Source organism: Condylostylus longicornis, unplaced genomic scaffold (assembly GCF_029603195.1).
Source record: "Condylostylus longicornis isolate FDR11 unplaced genomic scaffold, ASM2960319v2 ptg000090l, whole genome shotgun sequence".
NCBI classification, from domain to species: Eukaryota; Metazoa; Arthropoda; class Insecta; order Diptera; family Dolichopodidae; genus Condylostylus; species Condylostylus longicornis.
In genome coordinates this window covers 164184-183749 of record NW_026578058.1, presented here as the reverse complement: position 1 = coordinate 183749, position 19566 = coordinate 164184, and the positions used below count along the sequence as shown (strand labels likewise).

Below are 19566 nucleotides of genomic sequence, written 5' to 3'. Positions count from 1 at the left end.
AGCTGCCATAAAACTTCAAAAGTTATTTGGCTATATTTCATCATCATCATCATCATCATTTGGCACTACAGCCCGGGGTAGGCTTTGGCCTTCTGCACAATTTGCCTCCAAGTTGTCCTTTCCTGCGCCGATGTTTTCCAATTTTGGATCCCTAGCTTTCGCGCATCGCTTTCTACATTGTCGACCCACCTTGTTCTTGGTCTACCTCTTGCACGACTGAGGTAAGGACGACCATTAAAAATCTTGAACTGTGCCCTTTCATCATCCATTCGGGCCACGTGTCCTGCCCATCTTAATCTCTGTGATTTTATAAATCTAACGATATCTTCTCCCCCTATTAACTGCTCTAATTCACTATTGCTTCGTCTTTCATATTCATCATTATCCAATCTTCTTGCTTTGAAAATTTTTCTTAATATTTTTCGCTCAAATATTCGCAGGGCTAGCATATCACCATTTGTCATTGACCATGTCTCACTACTATATGTCACAACTGGACGTATAATTGTTTTATATATAATTAGCTTGGTTCGTCTGGACAGTAGATTCGATTGTATGAGTTTCTTGTTGGCGTGATAGCTCCTGTTGCCCGCTTGTATTCTATCATTTATGGTATAGTGCATACTATTGTCGTTGCCAACTACAGCCCCAAGGTAGCTAAAACTTGTTACACGTTCGAAATTGTATTGACCAATTGTCATATTTTGTAATTGTCGCCTTCTCGGTGTTCTAGACATTTCTAGGTATTTTGTTTTTGCCTCATTTATTTTTAAACCGATTTTTGATGTTTCATTTTCGATTTTTACGAACGCTTCACACATGGCCCTGACACTTCTCCCAATTATAACAACATCATCTGCATATGCCATTATTTGTGACGTTCTTGAAAAAATGTTACCATCAGTATAAAATTTTCCTAAAGCATGTTGTAGAAGAAGATTAAACATTAGTGCAGATAGTGCATCTCCCTGTCTCACACCAGTTTTAATTTCAAATGCACCCGAGGTTTGTCCTTGTAAAACTATTTTGGCTTTTGAATTTTTTATTGTCATTATCATTAAATTTATAAGTTTTTGCGGTATTCCTTGTCTTTTCAGTGCTATTTCTAATTTAATTCTATCTACACTATCAAAAGCTTGTTTATAGTCAATAAAGAGCAAATGAAGATCTACATTGTGCTCGTAGCATTTCTCCATATTTTGTCTCAGTAAAAATATTTGGTCTACCGTCGACCTATTGCTTCTGAACCCACATTGGTATTCATCTATTATCTCCTCAGCCATTGGTTTGACACGTTCATAAATTACATTAGACAGGACCTTATACATACAGTTTAATAACGTGATCCCTCGATAATTATTACAGTCTGTTTTGTCACCCTTTTTGTGTATGGGACAAATCAAACCCATATTCCACTTTTTAGGTATAGCCTCTTGTTGCCAAATGTTACATATTAATCTATGTATACTTTTTTGAAGCTCCTCACCACCCATTTTTAACAGCTCTGCCGTTACGTTATCCTCACCAGGAGCCTTATTATTTTTCAATTTAAAAATTGCTGTTTTAATTTCGTCAAATGTTGGTAATATATCCAGGGGCTCTGCCGTCATCAACTCTTCTTCGTTATTTTGTTGTTGTTCATGGGGCACGTTTAATAGCTCTTTAAAATATTCTACCCAACGTGACATTATTTTATTTTCTTCTAATAACATATTCCCTGCCTTATCCCTACATATATTCAGTCTTGGCTGATATCCATTCGTCATTTTCTTAATATTATTACAGAATTTTCTAACGTCATTTTTATTGTGGTCCTTTTGAATATTTTCTACCTTACTTTTCATCATTTGTTTCTTCTTCTTTTTGCAAATTTTATTAGCAATTACTCTCTTTCGTTTATATTCTTCTCTGTTTGCTCTTGTATTCCGCTGCAACATTTTTTTCCGCGCTTCATTTTTAATTTCAATTGCATCTTTACATTCGCTGTCAAACCATTCACTATTTCGTTGTGTTGGTGCCTTACCCACTATTTCTGTTGCAGCTGATATTATGGCTTTTTCGATATTTTCTGTCATATTCTCTATTGTTTCGTTCTGACTGTTTACATTGTGGAACAAATGATGCTGTATTTTCTCTTGGTAGTTTTCTTTGACGGTCGGCTGTAAGAGTTTTTCTGTATTCCACTTTATCTTTTTCTTACCTCGCTGCTTTGCAATATTTGATATTCTTTGCCTCACAGTAACCCTAACAAGGTAATGGTCACTGTCGCAATTAGCACCTCTGCACGACCTTACATCAATTATCGACGAAGCCCTCCTTGTTGTAATTAAAACATGATCAATTTGATTTACTATGCCGCTCCCCGGTACTTTCCATGTGCCTTTGTATATATTTTTACGCTCGAATGCCGTGCTTTTTATTTTCATTGATATTTCATCGGCAAACTGGCATAACCGCTGACCATTATTGTTGCATACTTCATGTAATGAGTATTTACCAGCAATATTCACTACATGCTGCTCTCTGCCCACTTTTGCATTGAAATCCCCCATCAATATTAAAGTGTCATATCTATCTACTTTTTCGCACACATTACTTAGATTTTCATAAAATATATCTTTGTCTTCAGCATCTGCATCCTCGATCGGGGCGTAAGCGGTTACTATTGTGATGTTGCAAAATTTCCCTTTTAATCTTATCATAGATATTCTATCATTAACTGGTTCAAAAGCCATTACGGTGCTTTTTAACTTTTTGTTTATCATGAATCCAGTACCATACAATCCAGTTCTCCTACCAGGTGCGCTTCCGCTGTAGAATAACGTATATTGAGGCTTTTCGATTTTTCCTTTATTGGCCCACCTTATTTCTTGCAAAGCCATAAGGTCGATTTTATATTTTGCCATTTCATTTGCTACCTCTTGCATCTTCCCTATTTGTAACATAGTCCTAACATTCCAAGTCGCTATTTTCAAATCATTATCCTTTGGGCGGTTCAAGGTCTGTGTTCCATTATTTCGACGAAGTGAAGGGTATAAAAACTCTTAAAAATAATTACAAAAAAGTACATAATTAAGCAAATGGTTGGCCCTAACTTTTTAGATCTAATATTTTTTCAGTAATTTATTTTAGAACCTCGCTTTGAGTTTTATCGCTTAAAATCGTAAATTTCCGTAGACCATAAGCACTTTAAGCGAACAATTACTGCATACCTGTAAAATAATTCGCCACAAATTTAATTCCATGTACATATTAGAGGTGGAGAACTATCGATGACACTATTGAAAGTTTTCAATTATCGAAACTATCGATATAATACTATTACCAAATAAACATCAATTTAATTATGAAATTCATAAAACTTAAAATATAGTTTTGAATTTTATGAATTCTCTAATATTGTTTTCGTACGTATACACATTAATTTAAAAATCAGTGAAATTTGAAAATTTTTTCTGTTTTTCATTCCAAATATAGTGAAGATGTGAAATGAGGCTGACATTGAGATTCATTATATTCTTAATATTGCTTTTTTGGAATGTACAAGCGGAAAAACTTGTTACTATTTAGGTCAAAGTTGAAGTTTAACACACCACATGTCGTTTGAATAGCAAATTTACCTAAACGTTTATATAAGCGAGTTGTTGGCGTAAAATACAATACTTTTATTAATATTCTAAAATATTTCAACTTCTCAGTTTATTGCCAACCGTCAAAAATTTTTTTTCGCTTAACGTAAGCATATGACAAACTTAAAAGCTTGATAACAACAAATAATTTTTTAGCGATAAGATAAAGAATGAAAAGTTAGCAAAGTAAAAATATTTAAAGTTAATATTATGCACATTACAATGCAAATAATATTATTTGTATATACTATTATGTGTATAACACTATTGCATATTTACGGAAACCGTGACTTCAATGCGCTTGCAACATAAACTTTACCGGTGCATTATACTCTACAGCAAGTTGCGTTACAAAGCTATCGATATATTGCGCTAGTTTAGCGACGATATATCGAAAATATCATATGCATTTGGTTAATGCATGTGAATAAAATGCGTTATTTATGTAATACTAATACAAATACAATAATAATCATATGCATATAGCATACGATTTCTATACAAAAGGTCTCAGGTTTGAACCCGAAAAATGCGGATTGTCAGATGAATTTTTTTTATTGATAATTTCATTTTTTCTTATTTAAAATCAAATTTTCAGTTGCCGCCCTAAATGTTTTTTCTAAAATACAATATTTGTAAAAGTTTAATGCATTAAAATAACATTTTCTTTCTAAGTTTTGTCTTTAAAATATATTGTCAAGAAATTCAATGCACATTCAGAAATTCAATGATCGCGGAAAGAATACATAAATCAATACTTACGTACATGCTTTTTCGCACTTTTCCAAAGAATTTTTGAAAAAAAGTGCTTATTAGTTTCACCCCTCTTTAAATTAATTTTTACTTAATTTCAAAGACTGCATAAATCGTTCATCCTAAATATATGCAATCCCAGAAATAGTTTCGTTTAAGAATGAAAATAATTTTAATTGTGTGATAGGTATGCATAGACTGTATTTAAAAGCAGTATTTTCGCTTGCTAAAGGGAAAAGCGCTACAATAAAAACAATTGATTTGACAAAACTTTATTATAAAACAATATAAATTTTATTACTTTAACAATTTTCTTTAGGAAGTGTTTAATTCTTCTTATAACTCACACTTCCAAAAATTAATTTATGTACAATATTTATACTACCAAAAGTGAATAAAAATTACCCCTTAAAGATGTAGTACAATTTTGTAAAAAGTGGTCAAAAAGGATAATATTATAATATTAAATTTTTGAATACAAATATTTATTGATTATATATCATATACGTAAACATTATGTATGTATATTTTGTTTTATTTTTATAAAAAAATAATTACTAAAAGCGGAATAGATATATTTTTTATACTGTTAGAAGTAAGACCGAAATATTTATTATACAATGCTTTCTTTTTCTAATAACACCATTATACGTGGCTTACGCGAGTTCTCATAACTCTCATACTAGTTTTGGTATGAGAGTTATGTGGTTTAAAAACTCTTTTAATATAAGCTTAACTTTCATTAGAAGAGGAAGGGTGAAAAATCTCGAAAGACACTGCCAGACGAAAAGCAGTAGTGTGGAACTTTAATCCACTAAAAAACACTCTCCTCAAAATAAACTACAAAACTAGTCGGAAACGACTAACAATTAATTTTGCTCTAACTTTTTTGATTATTTTCAAGCTTTTGATCTAGCACAATAGTGACTAAGTACTTATTGTTCCAGATAAAAAACTTTAAACTAACTCGAGAGGTCTCGTACGAATTATATTTATTTTATTTTTCCGTAATAAAATAAAAAAAATAAAGTTGCGTCAAACCAATGGTTTGTATTGTAGCACTTTTCCCTTCAACAAGTGAAAATTCTGCTTTAAAATACAGTCTATGTGTACCTCCCACACTATTAAAATTATTTTCATTCATATTTAACTATTTCTAGGATTGCCTATATTTAGGATGACAAATATATGTAGTCTTTGAAATAAAGCAAAAATTCATATAAAAAGGGGTTAACATAATGCTCGATTTTAAGGGTTAATTGTGTGAGTTAAGAAAATAATTATATTTTTTAATTTCATGGAATTTACCGTTAGCTTTTCGCGTTTATAAAAATTTGAAAAAACTTGCGGTTTCGGAAATATGAGGTGTCAAAAATTCGAATTTTACGAATTTCAAGAGGCGATAACTTGAGAGTGGGTGGAGATGGAAAAAAAGTTTCTTCTAACGAAATGAACTATTTGTTAATGTCTAAAAGCCCCTAAAATTTCAAGCTTCTGCAGACTGAGGTCTAGAAGAAAACCGACATCAAAAATTTGGAAAAAAATAACTTTAGGTAACGGTAAATTTGAACGGCCATTTTGTTTTTCTAAAGTTTAACTATAGTATACCGCTCTAGGGGAAGCAAGCCGCTGTCTTTCTGCGTTTGAAAAATTTCAAAAATGCTTATGGTTTCATTGCAACAAATATTTAAAAAGGCCATTTTTAGGGTTTTGGGAGGGTATAACTTCTACAGGGGGGAGATAGGTAAAAATTTTGTTCTACGGAAATAAGTTTCTAGTGAAGGTCTATGTACGTATGAAATTTCTAGTGAAGGTCTATGTACGCTTTCTATCTTCAAGGGTGTAGAAGTTTTGTAAACAAAAAAGTGTCCACGGACGGACGGACGGACGGACAGAGTGAAACTAATAAGCACATTTTTCAAAAAAATTTTTGGAAAAGTGCTAATAAAAATAAAAACACCAAAAATTTATATTTTTGTTTTACTTATTTATTTAACTTTACTTTAATCTTAGGACTAAGTTAGTTAATTTATTTATTTCAATTTACTTTAATCTTAGGACTAACAGTAAATTGAACTTTTCTTTTTGAAAGCAAACTTAATAATAATTATTGATATAAAATGAATTTATTAACCTAAGGTACTTGGAAGCATAAAACTATTTAGTCAGCAGTAATTACTTTAAGTGTGTTAATTTTATTATACCCGTACGAACGTATGTTCGAAGGGTATACTAAATTTGCCTTACCGTTTGTAACGCTAAGAAATAACGGTGTTAGATATGGACTCAAGTGTATGTTTTTGATCAGCGTCAAATTCTGAGTTGATTTAGCTTTGTCTGTCCGTCCGTCCGTCCGTCCGTCCGTCCGTCCGTCCGTCCGTCCGTCCGTCCGTCCGTCCGTCCGTCCGTCCTTCCGTCCGAACGATAACTCAAAAACTAATTGAGCTAAGTTCACCAAATTTTCACAAATGATTTATTGTAGTAAGTGCCAGAACCCTATTTAAATTGGACATGATTGGGGTATCGGTTCGGGTAGCTGCCATACAACTTCAAAATTTATTTGGCTATATCTCAGAAACTATAAAAGCTGTGATATTGAGATTTCACACAAGTGAATACATTAGTAGGGCCGATGTGTCTGGTAAAAGTCGTTGAAATTACTTCGCTCCTTCTGGTACCTGCCATACAGCTTCAAAAGTTATTTGACTATATCTCAGAAACTATAAAAGCTATGGTATTGAAATTTCACACAAGTGAATATATTAGTAGGGCCAATGTGTCTGGTAAAAGTCGTTGAAATTACTTGGCTCCTTCTGGTACCTGCCATACAGCTTCAAAAGTTGTTTGACTATATTTCAGAAACTATTAAAGCTATGGTATTGAAATTTCACACAAACGAATATATTAGTAGGGCCAATATGCCCCATAAAAGTCATTGAAATTACTTCGCTCCTTCTGGTACCTGCCATACAACTTCAAAAGTTATTTGGCTATATCTCAGAAAATATAAAAACTGTGATATTGAAATTTCACACAAGTGAATATATTAGTAGGGCCGATGTGTCTGGTAAAAGTCGTTGAAATTACTTGGCTCCTTCTGGTACCTGCCATACAGCTTCAAAAGTTGTTTGACTATATTTCAGAAACTATTAAAGCTATGGTATTGAAATTTCACACAAACGAATATATTAGTAGGGCCAATGTGTCTCATAAAAGTCGTTGAAATTACTTGGCTCCTTCTGGTACCTGCCATGCAACTTCAAAAGTTATTTGACTATATCTCAGAAACTATAAAAGCTGTGATATTGAGATTTCACACAAGTAAGTATATTAGTAGGGCCGATGTGCTTGATAAAATTCGCTAAAATTTCTTGGCTCTTTCTGGTAGCTGCCATACAACATCAATAGTAGTTTGGCACAACCAGTATTTTGAATAACACATAGTACTGAAATTTTGCATAAATTAATATGGTAATACGGCAACTTAAAGTCATAGTCTGCCCCATAGTTAGTTATGGCACATTAGTTATTTGCACATAGGATAGCAAATTCGTACGGGTATCACAGAGTTGACAAGGTCAACTCTATTTTTTTCTCGTTTTTGTATGTAATTTGATATTTTAACTTTTATTTGAAAACAATTTTTTTATGTGAAAGTAATTACTGTTGATTGTGAGTTTTTTTTTGATATTATGAAAAAATATGAAAATAAGAATTATGAAATTTATGGGAAAGAATTGTTTTTTATTATTTTAAGTTATTTTTAAGTTTTTTAAATTTTATAAAAGAAAGGCGACGGAAATAAGGTGTCGTCTTTCAAATTAACTTTATTTGAGTTTACTGACATAACTCCTCCTTCCCTTGTTTGAGGACTCTCCTGAGTCGTCATATTAATTTTAATTTTAAAAATTTTGTGCTTCCAGACAAATGTTATAATTATGATCAAAATGGTAAGTATACAAATAGATGTAATAATTTCGTATATATAATATGATTTTCTTTTGTATTTTATTTCTGTAATCTTGTTAGAATTTTCAATTTGATTTAAGATAATATTATCAAAATTTAATTCATTATTTACATTTGCAATATTTTCTTCAAAATTTGGTAATAAAAAATTATGTTAAAATTCAGTTTTTTCATTTTTTATTGTAAAACTGCTGATATTTATAGAACAATTGTTAAAATTAATCAAATAATTTCCATTCATAAGAAATGATCTTTCATCACAATTGCTTGAAAGATTTACATTATATTGGTTTTTTGCAATTACTAAACCTTCTTGGATTTCTAAAATTTCTGAAACATTATTAAATGATTTATTACAATTTCTTTTAATTAGGCAATTGTTTGATGGTTTTAAATTTTTTAAGTCTGTATTTTTTGTGTAAGTAAAAGTTTTATTATGAAATTTTAAAATATTTTCCGGAGTAAATTTTAATTCTCTATTTGTATTGTCAGTCATTGGTATTAGTAATGAAACTGTTAATTCTATAAATTCTTTTGGAATATTTATAGCGAAAATCAAATTGTTTTTGTCGTCAGTTAAAGTTCCTACTTTTATATTATGGAGTTTATCAAAGTCAATGTCGTATTCAATAATTTCTTCCTTTGTTAGTAAACTACTGTATATTGTACCTGATCTTGCTGATGAAATGTTATCTTGTAAGTGTTCTATATTGTCTTGTAAAATTTTCAGTTTTAAAGCATAGTCAGTGTAGATTGTTTGTATAAATAATTGTTTGTCATGTTCTTTGATCATATTGAATTTTCTTAAAATTGTGTCTCTGTCTTTTTCTATAGCTTTCTTAAGTTTTACAAAAGACTCTTTAAAATTTTTATTAATTTTTACTTGTTCGTTTAAATTGGTTATTGCCATATGATTATTTTGTGTTATAATGTTTAGGTGATTTTCGATTTCTAATCTGTCAGTATTGTCCATTGTCCCATAAAGCCATTTATGTGCTGTGCCTACAAAGTTAATTAGACCTCGTTTTTGTCTATGTGGAATTAATGTATGTATTTTTGTACGAATTGTTTGTATTTGAAGCTTTAAAGTGTTTTCTCTTTCGTCAAGGTTTGCATATTTTATATTGGTTTCAAAAGTATTTAAAATGTTTGAAATTTCTACGATGATAACGATATGTAATATTGTGTCGTAAGTTTTTACTAATTTAACGTCATTTAATTTTATTTCTGAGTACCCAAGGTCTGTATTAATCTGTTCTACTGTCTGATGTCCCTGGCAGTAACTTAGTATTATCGTCAGCAGTAACATTTTGAATATTAATTTTACCTGCAAATTTAGTTTTTCGTTTAATATTGGATGAATGAATGTTATCTAGTTTATGTTTAATGTATTTGGGTTACTCTTTATGTCTAACACTTTTATAATTTTTTATATAACCCTCTACTCTATTATCTTGGTAGTTTTCCCTTTGTTTATTATTTTTATTTACAATTCCAGTTTTTTCTTTGAGAATATTATTATAAATTGTCTTGACGTCACATTTCCCCTCTTAGATGTTTATGGGGTTTTCTTTAGTTGCAGAATGATAGCTATTATTGTACCATTCTATAGCCTTAGAAACCTTTTCTTTAATATTAAGTTCTTTATTTTCTATTCCTAGCATTCTAATATTCTCGTTATCTGTCACTAATTTTGTAAAATGTCCTCTTTCTTCTTCTTCTTCTTCTTCTTCTTCTTCTTCTTCTTGTTATAGGTCCATATGTCCTGTTTTATTTTTACATTGCCTCTGGTTGTTCTTGTGATTGTGAAGTCAAACATTGTTTCCACCTCTTAGGGGGCCGTCCTGGAAGCCGTGAGCCATGTGCGTAATTTTCGTATGCGATTTTTGCAATCCTATTTGTTTCCATCCTGTTTAGGTGCTCTCTCCATTCTCTTTTTCTAATTCTTTCCCAGCGAACAATATCTTTCACATCACATATTTTTCTTATTTCCTCACTGCGAATGTGGTCTCTGAGTGTTTTTCCAGCGATTTGTCTCAGAGTTTTCATCTCGGTGGCTCTTAATTTTTGCTTGGTGTATGAAGTTTCTGCTCTCAGTTCCGTATGTTGCAATGAGTCTTACGCATGTTTTATATATTTTAACCTTACTGTGCAGGTTGATATACTTGTTTTTCCAGACCACATCACGTAGGCACTACGAGACTAAAGCAGCTTTTTCAGTTTGATGTTTTATTTCAGCGTTAAGTCTCTGCCTGCTGTAATTTCAGCGATAAGATATTTAAAATGCATTACTTGCTCGTAGGTGCTATTGTTTACTACGAGCTTGCATCTGATAGGATTTTTACTTATGACCATAGATTTTGTTTTGTCGGTAGATATTTGCATATTATATGTTTCTGCTGCGTTTGTAAACCTATATAACAATCTCTGCAGGTCGTCCTCGTTTTCGGCGATTAATACGGCATCATCTGCGTAGCATAGTATTTTCAACTTGTGAACCCCCATTCTGTAGCCAATATCAAGCTCCTCTGTTTTTTCAATTATTTGGTCCATTATCAAGTTGAAAAGCGTAGGGCTTATACTATCTCCCTGCCGTATTCCATCTTGAGTAGGTAGTTCCTCCGTTAGTTTCTTGTTTAACCTTAACTTTGTTGTGTTGTTATAATTCAAGTCGTTTATAATATTAACAATTTGAGGATGTATTCCCTTGTCGCGCATTATATTTAGAGCATCATTTAACTTTACCTTATCGAAAGCTTTTGTCAGGTCTACGAAACACAAGAATGCCGGGGTGTTATACTCTATTGATTTTTCAATAATTTGTTTTAATATGAATATAGCGTCAGTTGTTGATCGATTTTGACGGAACCCTTGTTGTGGTTCGCTGATATTGGCTTTTGATACAATTTCTTGCGCAATAATTTTGGTGAAGAGCTTTAAAACTGCGCTCAGCAGACAAATTCCGCGATAATTTTTAGGATTGGCTTTATCTCCTTTTTTAAATATTGGAATAGTAATGCTGCTTTTCCAATCTGCTGGAACTTGGCTACTGTTAATAATGATATTGAAAAATTTTGTTATTTCGCGTTTTATACCAAGCCCTCCATATTTTATTAGCTCATTTGAAATTTCGTCATTTGCCCAGGTGCTTTACGATTTTTAGTTTATTTATGTTGAGCCCGACTATTTCTTCTTCTATTGTGTAACTATCTTCAGCTGTAAGGTTTTCAAAATTATGTGCTGCATCTGTGTTGTTGTAAAGATCGTTAAAATGACGAATCCATTCTTCTGTGCTTATTTTTGTTGTTTCGAAAAGTTCTACTATGGGTTTTTTACGATTTCGGAGCATGTTCCAGACTTTTTTCTGGGCTCCGTACATGTCATATTCCATATCTGCAGAGAATTTTGCCCAGTACTCTTCTTTTATCTTCTTTACTCTCTGGTTAGTTCTGTTTCTTATTGCTATGTACGCTCGATATGTTTCCCTGGATCTCTCGCTCCTGTATTTTAGGTAGGTTTTTCTTTTTTCTGCACAAATTGTTTTCACTTCGATTGTGAACCATGGAGTTTTGTTATTTTTTGCATGGATATTAACTTTCCTGGTTCCAAGTGCCTCTTTCGCTGCATTGGTAATATTTGCTGATAGTTTTTTCCAAGCTTGTTCACTATTATCGAATTCCGCTATCGGATTCGCAGCTATTTTATTATTCAATCGATTTTCATACAAGGTTTTCGTGCTATCGTTTATCAGTGACTCGATGTTGAGCTTCTCTTTATATTCTGGCGGTTTTGATTTTTGCCAAGGTAGTTTTTCTGAGAATTTCATTAGCACTAGCCCATGATCAGACCCAATGTTTGGTGATGTTAATGTCCGAACGTCGAGTATTTGTGTTGGTATGCATTCTCGATTCGTAATTATAAAATCTATCATTGACTGTTGACCACGAGTGTTTGACCATGTATATTTGTGTTGCAATTTATGATTGAAGAATGTGTTGTTGATTCGTAGTAGATTTTGAGAGCAAAATTCTATTAGCTTTTCGCCATTTTCATTGATCACATTCTCATTGAATCGTTGTTTTATGCCGCTGATAACGTCATCACCGATTCTTGCGTTGAAATCGCCTAGTAATATCAACTTCTCATCCGCCCTTATGAAGCCAACTAAGTTTTGCATTTTGCAATAGAAATCGTCGATCTCCTGTGCCGGTTTGTTTATATCGGGTGCATAGGTACTTATCAGATGTAAAATTGATTTACCATAATTTAGGGTTACCATCAGCAGTCTATCATTTACGTATTTAACGTCACTGATGCTGTTCTCAAATTTTTTGTGAGTTAGGATTCCAACGCCTGATTTTGCTCTGTCATTTTTATCTTTACCACTATACAACAGAATGTAGTCGCCATATCTACCTAAACCTTTCCCTTTCTTTTTGGTTTCGGAAATCGCGCATATATCTATTTTATGCCGAGTTAGTTCGATAAGTATTTCATCACTTTTTGAATTCCAAGACATTATATTCCAGCTTCCTATCCTTATAATCTTCCTAAATCGTGTCCTTTTTCTAAACATGTTGTTACCATTTGAATCAGTCGTTTTATCCGAGGCATTGTTTGTTCTTTGAGCAGGTGGTTAGTTTCAAATCTTGAAGCAGGTTGCTAGCCTTACTCCAAGATCGGATACATTTTGAAATCTTGTCCAGGATTTTTTGTCGCACTATGAATTTTAGTCAAACGCGATGCAGATGCATCTACGTTTGTCCAGGGTTCACCACGAGGAGGTAAACAAGCACTTGCCAGTTTGCAGACAGTTACATCTTTGGTTTCACCAGTTGAAACGATCAAAAACTACGCTGTTGCGCACCGACCAGAACCCCAAGTTGAAATGTCCTCTTTGTGATTTATAATCCCTGAGTTTTTCAATTATTGTCTGATTGTTTCTATCTTCAAGGTAATAAGCTGTCGCGAATTTTGAAAATTTGTCTAAGAAAGTTGAAAAATTTGATTTGGAAATAGTATATATATCCATGTGTACAATTTGTTTAATATTTTTTGGAGTTTTGGTGAATTTAAATTTATCTTTTATTGGGTTTCTATCGTACTTTACTCTACTACATATGTCGCAGTTATTGATATACTTTTGATAAGAAATTTAAGATTTGGGAAATATATATGACGTTTTAAACCCTCGTAATTTTCTAAAATTCCTGTATGTCCAGTTTCTAATCTATGGTATTTATTTATTTGTTTATAAGCCTCTTCTTCTGTCTTCATATCCTTTGCATGGAATGAACATTTTACGAACCTAATTGTACCAATGTCCCTAAATAGATCTTTTATTTTTTGTTGCAAAATATTATATTGATAGTCAGGTAGATCCGCATAAATTCCTACTTTACCTGGTTTTATGTATCTTCTTAAAATGTCAGATAAATTATTTTCTAAGTCTTGTGAGTTTATATAAATTTTCCTATTGTTATGTACTGTTTCTGTTTCCCTAATTTTTTCATTTCTTAAAATAATTTGTGTTTTGAATCTGTTTACAACTGTCTCTAGTATTGCTATGTGGTCGTTAAGGTCTTCTTCCTGAGAGTGTATTGTCTCATTTTGGTCAAAGTTGTTATGTAATGAATTTGTGTCATCGTCACCCCCCCTTTCTGGGTCGATCGTCTCGATCGCATTAATTTCATGAGTTTCGTTGTTTATTCTGCTGAGAAAATCAGCCACCTTATTTTCTTTACCCTTTATATACTCGATATTAATGTTATATTCTCCTAGTTTGAGTAGCCAACGATACAGTCTTGGATTGACGTCTTTACCTTGTGTTTTAGAGTGTAACCACTTTAATGGTTGATGGTCAGTTAATAAGTCAAATATAACACCGCAAAGGTAAGGTCTAAAGTAATTAGTCAACCACACAATTACTAATAGTTCTTTTTCAGTTGCTGAGTATTTCCTCTCATGTTCATTGAGGGTCCTACTAGCGAAACACACTGGGTGGATATCCTGTTGGAGAACAGCACCAATAGCATTTTGGCTGGCATCTGTTATAAGTTTAAATTTTTTATTGAAGTCGGGGTACTTAAGTATAGGTGTTTCAGTTATTAATTTATTTAATTTTTCGAAGACATTTATGTAGTTCGAATCATTAGTGTTGACTTTCACATTTTTCTTTAGGTGTTGAGTCATAGGCTGGGCTACCTTAGCATAGTCACGAATAAATTTTCGGTAGTAGCCAGACATACCTAAAAACGATTTAATTTGTTTTTGAGTCTCCGGTAATTTCAATTTACGGTAATCCTCAATTTTCTTTGGATTTGATCTAACTCCCTCGGGTGTTAGAGTATGGCCCAAATATTCGGTTTCCTTAGAGAAGAAATTACATTTATCGAATTGAATCTTCAGATTAAATTCCCGTAATTTATTGAAAATTAATTTTATACTGTTAATATGCTCTGCTAGAGTCGTACTGAAAATTAAAATATCGTCGAGATAGACGACACATATTTTATATATAAAATATCGAAGAATATGGTTCATTAGGCGCTGAAAAGTTGCTGGTGCATTTTTCAGGCCAAAGGGCATCCTTATATACTCATAGTGCCCCCGAGGAGTAGAAAAGGCTGTTTTCCTTCTATCTTCCTCCTTTACTAAAATTTGATGGAAACCTTTGGCAAGGTCCAGGGTAGTAAAGTATTGCGCTCTTCCAAGTTTGTCTAGTATAGTCTCGATGTTGGGAATATGGAATTTGTCGTCAATCGTCACTTCGTTCAGTTTACGGTAGTCGATCACAATTCTCCATTTTTTCTGTCCTGAATTGTCCGTCTTTTTCGGTACAATCCATAAAGGACTGTTGTAACGTGAATTGCTCTCTTTTATTATTCCTTGTTTGAGCATGTCGGATATTTGTTTCGATATTTCCTGTTCGTGAATCTGAGGGTACCTATATATTTTAGAATATATCGGTCTGTCAATAGTGGTTATAATTTGGTGTTGAATTTCTGTGGTGCTAGTTAAATGATCCCCCTCTTTAAAGAACAGATCCCTATAATTATTTAATAATTTATTTAAATGAGGTTTTTCTGCATAGTTTAGAGATTTAGTCAATATTTCAAAGTCGTTACTGTTTATACTACTATAATCTAATTGGTGAATTTCATTTTCATTATATGGACAACTATTTAAAAATTTAATTTATTTGTAAAACGTCATCTTCCATGTTGATTATGGCTTTCAGAGGCCTAAGAAGTTTCTGACCTATTATACCATCAAAATCCTTATTATCAAATTTAATTAACTTCCAAATCATTTCTGCGTCTTCATTAAATTCTAGAGGCAGACTTGTTTTTATTTCTTGATTTACGTATATAGTTCTATTTATCGTGTTAAAAGAAATAGGTTTCTTAATATTACACCTCTTATATCTAGGAAGTTTATTATAATCTAAGAGAGTAGTTGAAGAACCAGTATCTATTAAACATCTGATTTTCTCGTTTTCAACTGTTAATACCGATAGTAGAGGTAGATTCGTTTTTGGCGACCTGTAAGAAAATTTATCTCACCTTCAATATGATCAACTTCCATAGGTTCTGGTCTATTACAACTTGTTCTGTAATTATGATTATTTAGTCTGGTCTATCCGGAATTATTATAATTATTATAATTGCTATTATAGTTATTATGGTTTAGTCTAGACTGTCCAGAATTGCTTGGGTAATTTTGATATTGGTTATTGTTTTGAAAATTAAAATTACTAAATTTGTTTTTCGAATTTTTATTGCTATCATATTTTGTAAAATGATTAAATTTATTTCGGTTATTAAAGTGATTATCATATTTATTAATGTTATTACTCTTTTTATCTCGAATAAGATTTAAATTTACTAGGTATTATAAGCTTCCCTAAGATTCTCTACATTTTTATTTATAATTACTGAAGCTAAATTTGTTTCAATATTATTCAAAAAGGTGTTTAAGATTAAAGATTCATTTATTTTTGGATTAAATTCTTCAGGTTTTCTACTATCAAATTCGAATTTTTCGTTTAATTTTGATAAAATAATTTTTAATTTATTGATAAAATAATTTTTAATTAAGGCTTCCTGATAAAGTTGGTGATATGTTTGCTAGACTCCGAAGTTGTTGGTTAAGATTCCTTTGATGTTTTCCCAAGTTGAATTTGGTCCCAGCGTTCGTATAACGTCCAGTGCTGGTCCTTGTATTTTATTGATGATAATCCTTTTAAAGGCATACTGCTTCAAATCAGGACTGTTGTCGAACAGGGGTAGTACTGTATCTAACTCCCTTATGAACGATGATAGGGCGTAATCATCATTTCCTTTGAACTCATGGATGCGTTGGACATCCTTTAGCAAGTCACTGGCAGTTAAAGTAAATTCTGCCCTGTTGTTGTTAACACTATTATTATTATTAACATTATTGTTATTATTTAATGCCATTTTTTCTGGTATCTCATAAATTAATGGTCTTTCACTTCTAGATTTTTGTTTTTCTTTTGGCATTAATTGTTTGTACTATTAATTTATGTTAATGTTTATGGCAATTTTATTGGCTTTATTGAAAATATATATTTATGTATATTTTTTTTTTGAAATGTTCTTTTAAGTGAATAACTGTTACACTTTTATATAAATTATGAATTGTTTTTGGTTTAATTTTAACTTGTATTACAAATTTATTATTACATAAAAATTTTTTATTTTGATTTAAACTTTAGTTTAAATTGAGTTCATAAATTTATATTTATACGATTCGATCACTAAACTGTTTATCTTTAGACAACAGAATTACCAACAACAGAATTTTTGAAAGCAAACTTAATAATAATTATTGATATAAAATGAATTTATTAACTTAAGGTACTTGGAAGCATAAAACTATTTAGTCAGCAATAATTACTTTAAGTGTGTTAATTTTATTTTTGTATGTAATTTGATATTTTAACTTTTATTTGAAAACAATTTTTTTATGTGAAAGTAATTACTGTTGATTGTGAGTTTTTTTTTTGATATTATGCAAAAATATGAAAATAAGAATTATGAAATTTATGGGAAAGAATTTTTTTTTATTATTTTAAGTTAATGGAAAATTTTGTTAAATTTTATAAAAGAAAGGCGACGGAAATGAGGTGTCGTCTTTCAAATTAATTTTATTTGAGTTTACTGACATAACTTACATTTAAGTCTCCTAACAAAGTTTTGATTGTCAACCAATCAAGCCGCCTCGATGTTGACATGATTGGATAAACGCATTTTATATATCGGCATTACGGACATACCAAGGGGCGTCTAAAATGTCCCGTAATACTCTATTTTGAAATTTTTGTATAGATTGGATATGAGTCTGCGCAGCGCAGCCCCATAACTGAATACCGTAAGCCCAGACAGGCTTAAATATTTGATTATATATCAAAACTTTGTTATATATTATCAAGTTAGAACACCTCCCCAAAAGCCATTCAAACTTTTCTGTATTCCTCCTCTACTTGAGATCTCTTTTTCTTTATGTGCTCCTTCCATCTGAGCTTCGCGTCCAGCGTCATTCCCAAATACTTTGCCGTGTTTGCGGACGAAATCAAAACGCCATTTATTCGAACCGAAAATGAATTGCCAATTTTCTTATTAGTGAAATTTACGTGAACTGATCTCATCTCGTTAAGTTTTATAATCCCCTTTCTAGTCCATTTTAAGATCTCATCACTGGCCCTTTGCAATTTTTGTGTAGATTCATTTTCATTTCGTCCTATTGCGATAACTGCTGTACCATCTGCAAATGTAGCTGTTGTCACTCCTTCCGATTCAGGAATATCATACGTGTATAGCAAGTATAATATCGGGCCCAATATACTCCCCTGTCGTACCCCCGACCTGATATCCCTAAGCGAAGAGTACTCCTCTTCCTACTCCTCTAGGTCAACATACTGTGTTGGTAGTAATCGCCAAAATTTTTTATTAATCCACAAATGCCAAACCTTATCGAAGGCCTGGGCCACGTCCAAAAATATGATAGAACATATTGCTTTTTCTTCCAGTGAATTTTCTATTAGGCCAGTTATTCTATTAATCTGATCTATGGTTGAGGTTCCGGCGAGAACCAAATTGATGATTCGGGATTAACCTTTTACTTTCAATTATAGGCTGAAGTCTTCTCAATAAAAGTTTCTCTAGCAGTTTTGAAATCATAGGCAACAATGTGATTTTTCTATAAGAAGTCGCCCTGTTTTTAGGTTTGCCACGTTTGTGCAGCATGACTATCTTTGCAACTTTGCAAATTTCAAGCACGTAATTGAACTTTATACACGGTTTTGTTAGGCGTGCCAAATGATCCGCAAACGCATTATCCTTGTCAGTTTTTGCCCACGTTCCATCTTTGTTTTTAATAGAAGCGAGATGTTTGATAGGTTGCTTAATTTTCTTTGTTGCCCTCCACAGTGGGTAATTGGTTTTACGCAGTCAAATTTTGAACATAATTAGCAACCGAATCGTCTTTGTATTTTCTAATACAGCGTCTTAGTTGCTGGGATTCACCATTATATCTGGTTTTATCAGTAGGATCACGCTTTTGCTGCCACCTCTTTCTCGCCCGCCTGCTTCGTCGTACTTTTTCTAGTATATGTGGGGGGTAGTTAATGCCCCCCCCCCTTCTAATAACATTAATTTTGGAACTACTCTAAGCCGCGTTTTGAATAATTTTAGTAAAGTTTTCGGCCTCCTCATGCTGGGTCGTTCTAATTCTTTTTCTTAGATCTATTTGTCGTTCAATCTCTAATCGAAATCTAGACCAATCTGTAGTTTCATTTGTCAGCGCAGGTTTCGCTCTTTTCATAACTATATTTTCCTTAAGTTCAAGAATAAACACCGAATGATCGGAGTTAAGATCATAGTTATCATGTACCTCGATGAAATTTTTCGCAATCCATTTTGTTATGAAGAAATCTATTAAATCTGGACACTTATTAACATCGGTTGGTCAATACCTTGGCTTCGCACTAGAGTGAAAAAGGCACTCCGTGCCGCCAATTGCTGTGTTAAGTTCCCTTCCTGTAGTTGAAGTATGTCTTGAACCCCAATCAGTGTGCTTGGTGTTAAAGTCACCTCCCAATATTAATCTATCGCCTAGGTCTGTCAGAACGTTTTTAAACCTTTCTGCCGTAATTTTAAATTTGGGGTGATAATATAATGCAGCCACTCCT

At 32.3% G+C, this 19566-nt stretch overlaps 3 protein-coding genes across 5 annotated transcripts in view; all 3 read right to left on the bottom strand.

The window, feature by feature from the left end:
* The window catches only part of LOC129613711 (serine/threonine-protein phosphatase 6 regulatory ankyrin repeat subunit B), a 107726-nt gene that overhangs the window by 53750 nt on the left and 34410 nt on the right, over window positions 1-19566 (bottom strand). The window lies entirely within an intron of this gene.
* On the bottom strand, window positions 66-9324 carry LOC129613715 (uncharacterized). The gene is made up of 6 exons (XM_055527894.1): window positions 9235-9324; window positions 9021-9189; window positions 8541-8681; window positions 1833-3043; window positions 1253-1769; window positions 66-1030 (listed from the first exon to the last, which is right to left on the bottom strand). Exons 1-6 carry the CDS (start codon window positions 9322-9324, stop codon window positions 66-68), a joined length of 3093 nt encoding a protein of 1030 aa, XP_055383869.1.
* LOC129613714 (uncharacterized) lies at window positions 9599-12870 on the bottom strand. Its single transcript, XM_055527893.1, has 3 exons — window positions 11531-12870; window positions 10697-11400; window positions 9599-9678 (listed from the first exon to the last, which is right to left on the bottom strand). The coding sequence occupies exons 1-3, from the start codon at window positions 12868-12870 to the stop codon at window positions 9599-9601; spliced, it is 2124 nt and encodes a 707-aa protein (XP_055383868.1).